Source organism: Emiliania huxleyi (genome assembly GCF_000372725.1).
Source record: "Emiliania huxleyi CCMP1516 unplaced genomic scaffold EMIHUscaffold_235, whole genome shotgun sequence".
NCBI lineage: Eukaryota > Haptophyta > Isochrysidales > Noelaerhabdaceae > Emiliania > Emiliania huxleyi.
Window position 1 is genome coordinate 123,535 of NW_005200291.1, and position 2,305 is coordinate 125,839.

General features: G+C 71.0%; 1 protein-coding gene across 1 annotated transcript in view; it reads left to right on the top strand.

Annotated features, from left to right (window-relative positions):
* EMIHUDRAFT_468957 (hypothetical protein) overlaps positions 1 to 2,039 on the top strand; it is a gene marked incomplete at its 5' end in the record, with an annotated part of 5,430 nt that extends 3,391 nt beyond the window's left edge. Inside the window, 2 exons of the mRNA XM_005779173.1 lie at positions 375 to 710; positions 1,185 to 2,039. Of these exons, the coding sequence (XP_005779230.1) occupies positions 375 to 710; positions 1,185 to 1,898 (1,050 nt within the window). The 3' untranslated portion in view covers positions 1,899 to 2,039. The remainder of the gene's footprint in view (positions 1 to 374; positions 711 to 1,184) is intronic.
* Between the last annotated feature and the right edge of the window lie 266 nt (positions 2,040 to 2,305).

The following is a 2,305-nucleotide window of genomic DNA, read 5'->3' on the forward strand; positions in this document are numbered from 1 at the left end:
TGGTCAACCTGAGGGCGTTGGGGAATCCCCGAGATCCCCCCGAAATAGAGGGGAGATCGAAGTCCCCCCCCCCCCGGCATGGGCCCCCCCCCCCCTACAAAGCCCCCCCCCCCCCCCCCTTATTCCCGAGAGGCGCTCCCGACGCCGCGCGCCCGACACGCCTCAAAGCCCCTCTCCACACCACCACACCACACACACACGCGCACCCGCCCACCACACACAGACACCACCCCCGCCCACCACCCCCGCCCACACGCTGCTGCGCGCCTCCTCCTTACACCCACCACCCACCACCCCCGCCCACCACCCCCGCCCACACGCTGCTGCGCGCCTCCTCCTTACACCCACCACCCACCACCCCCGCCCACCATCAGGCGCTGCTATGCGCCGCCTTCCTGCCGAACCTCGCGCTCGGTCGCACCACCTGCCCGCCGGCGGTCCTCGCCGACATCGCGCGGCATCGGCTCGACCCGAGCCGCACCGTCGCCTTCATCGTCGGCTCCGGCTCGCAGGGCGGCGCCCACCTAACGCAGGCGAACCTCGCCGCCGCGCTCAAGCCGTGCGGCAAGCTCGAGCAGTCTATCATCTCAAAGTCGCGCGTGCACGTCAACGGCGCCCTCTCGCTCCAGACGTCCGCCGTCCTCTCCTTCGCGTCGCAGGAGGGCGCGCTACTCGCCCTGCGGATGGCGGGCATGCGCGGCTCGCTGCCGGTGCCGCTCACCGGCGCCGACGGAACCACGAGGCAGCCCGTCGGAACTGCGTGGCTGCAGGCGCCGCAGTACGCCTGCCGCCTGCGCTTCCAGCGCCTCACCTGCCTCGAGGACGCGGCCGCGGTAGCGCCTCCCGAGCCGGCGGCCGGCGGCGTGGAGGGGGCGGCTCCCGCCGGGCTTGCTGCAGCGCACGACGACGCGGGCGAGAGCGCCGAGGTCTTGCCCGTCGACCAGGCGCGGGATGTAGCCGAGGGGTGGCCGAGGGGTAGCCGAGGGGTAGCCGAGGGGAAGCCGAGTTGTAGCCGAGTTGTAGCCGAGTTGAGCCGAGGTTTAGCCGAGGGGTAGCCGAGGGGTAGCCGAGGGCCGAGGGGTAGCCGAGGTCTTGCCCGTCGACCAGGCGCGAGGAGGGTTGAGGGAGCGAGCGGCGACCCCGCCCGCACACCCCTGATCTGCTGCAGCTGCCCGCTGGCCCAGGTGTGGCACTCGGGCAGCGCGGTGCTGAGCGCTGCGGAGCCGTCTCCAGAGGAGCGGCTGCTGCTCGCGACGGCATGGTCGCGCGCGGGCTACCGAAAGAAGCTGCTCGCCCACGGCGCGACGCTGCTGCCCGCCAAGCCCGCCGGCGCCGCGCAGTTGCTCGCCCTCACCTTCTCTCGCCACGTCCGTCTGCTCGCGCCGCCGGCCGACGCGGCTCCGGCCGCCGGCGGAGCCATCGCGGCGCAGGTGGCGGACGGCGAGCGAGCGGTCGCTTTTGCGCTGCCGTGGCTGCTGCGGCGCGCGGATTTGGACGCGATCAACGAACTCCGCGCCGCGCTCTCGGGCTCCGTGGGGGAGCGGCCTGCGGCGGACGGCGAGCCGGCAGCCGCGATCCAGCTGCGGCTGATGAAGCTGCTGGTGGAGAAGCGGCCCCAGCTGAGCGAGGGTCTCGCGGCGATGGCGGCCGCGATCGCCGCCGACGCGCCGAACCTCAACTGCGGTGAGTGGCCGTCGACTCTCCTGCCGCCGATCGGCGAGCCGGCCGGCGCGTCAGGGGTGCTGGCGGAGCTCGCGGCGGGCGGCGGAGCCGAGCCCATGGAAGAGGAGGAGGCTGCGTGGGGCGGCGCACACGGGGGAGGCGCCGCGCACGACGAGGCGGGTGGGGTGGACGGCGCGGCCAGCGACGAGGAGGATTTGGAGTTGCTGGAGATCTGAGAGTACACGCCTCGGGTTGTCACTTGTCACGTCACATGCCATGGGGTGTTTTTAAGAGAGGTACGAGCACAGGGCGGGGAGCAGCGGTTTCTTCCCTGTCTCGCACTGCTTTGTGCTCCTTACGTGAGCTCTCTGGGGGAAGGCGCTAGGCGCAAGGCGGGGGGCCCTATAGAGGGTACCCATGGCCCACATGCCCAATGGCGGCGGGCACTCGCTTGCTTTTTTTCGCTCCAGTCCTGCGGATCTTCATAGTAGACCGGAGGGCTACGAAGCCTTCACACTCCAAGGGGCTGATCGGCGGGGGGGAGATGGCTGATGGGAGGGCGGTGTCCTATATGGCCCGCCGCAGGCGCCGATTTTTTCGATTTTTTCTCCTTGCGCGATTTTTCACTTGTTTTCAGTGTATG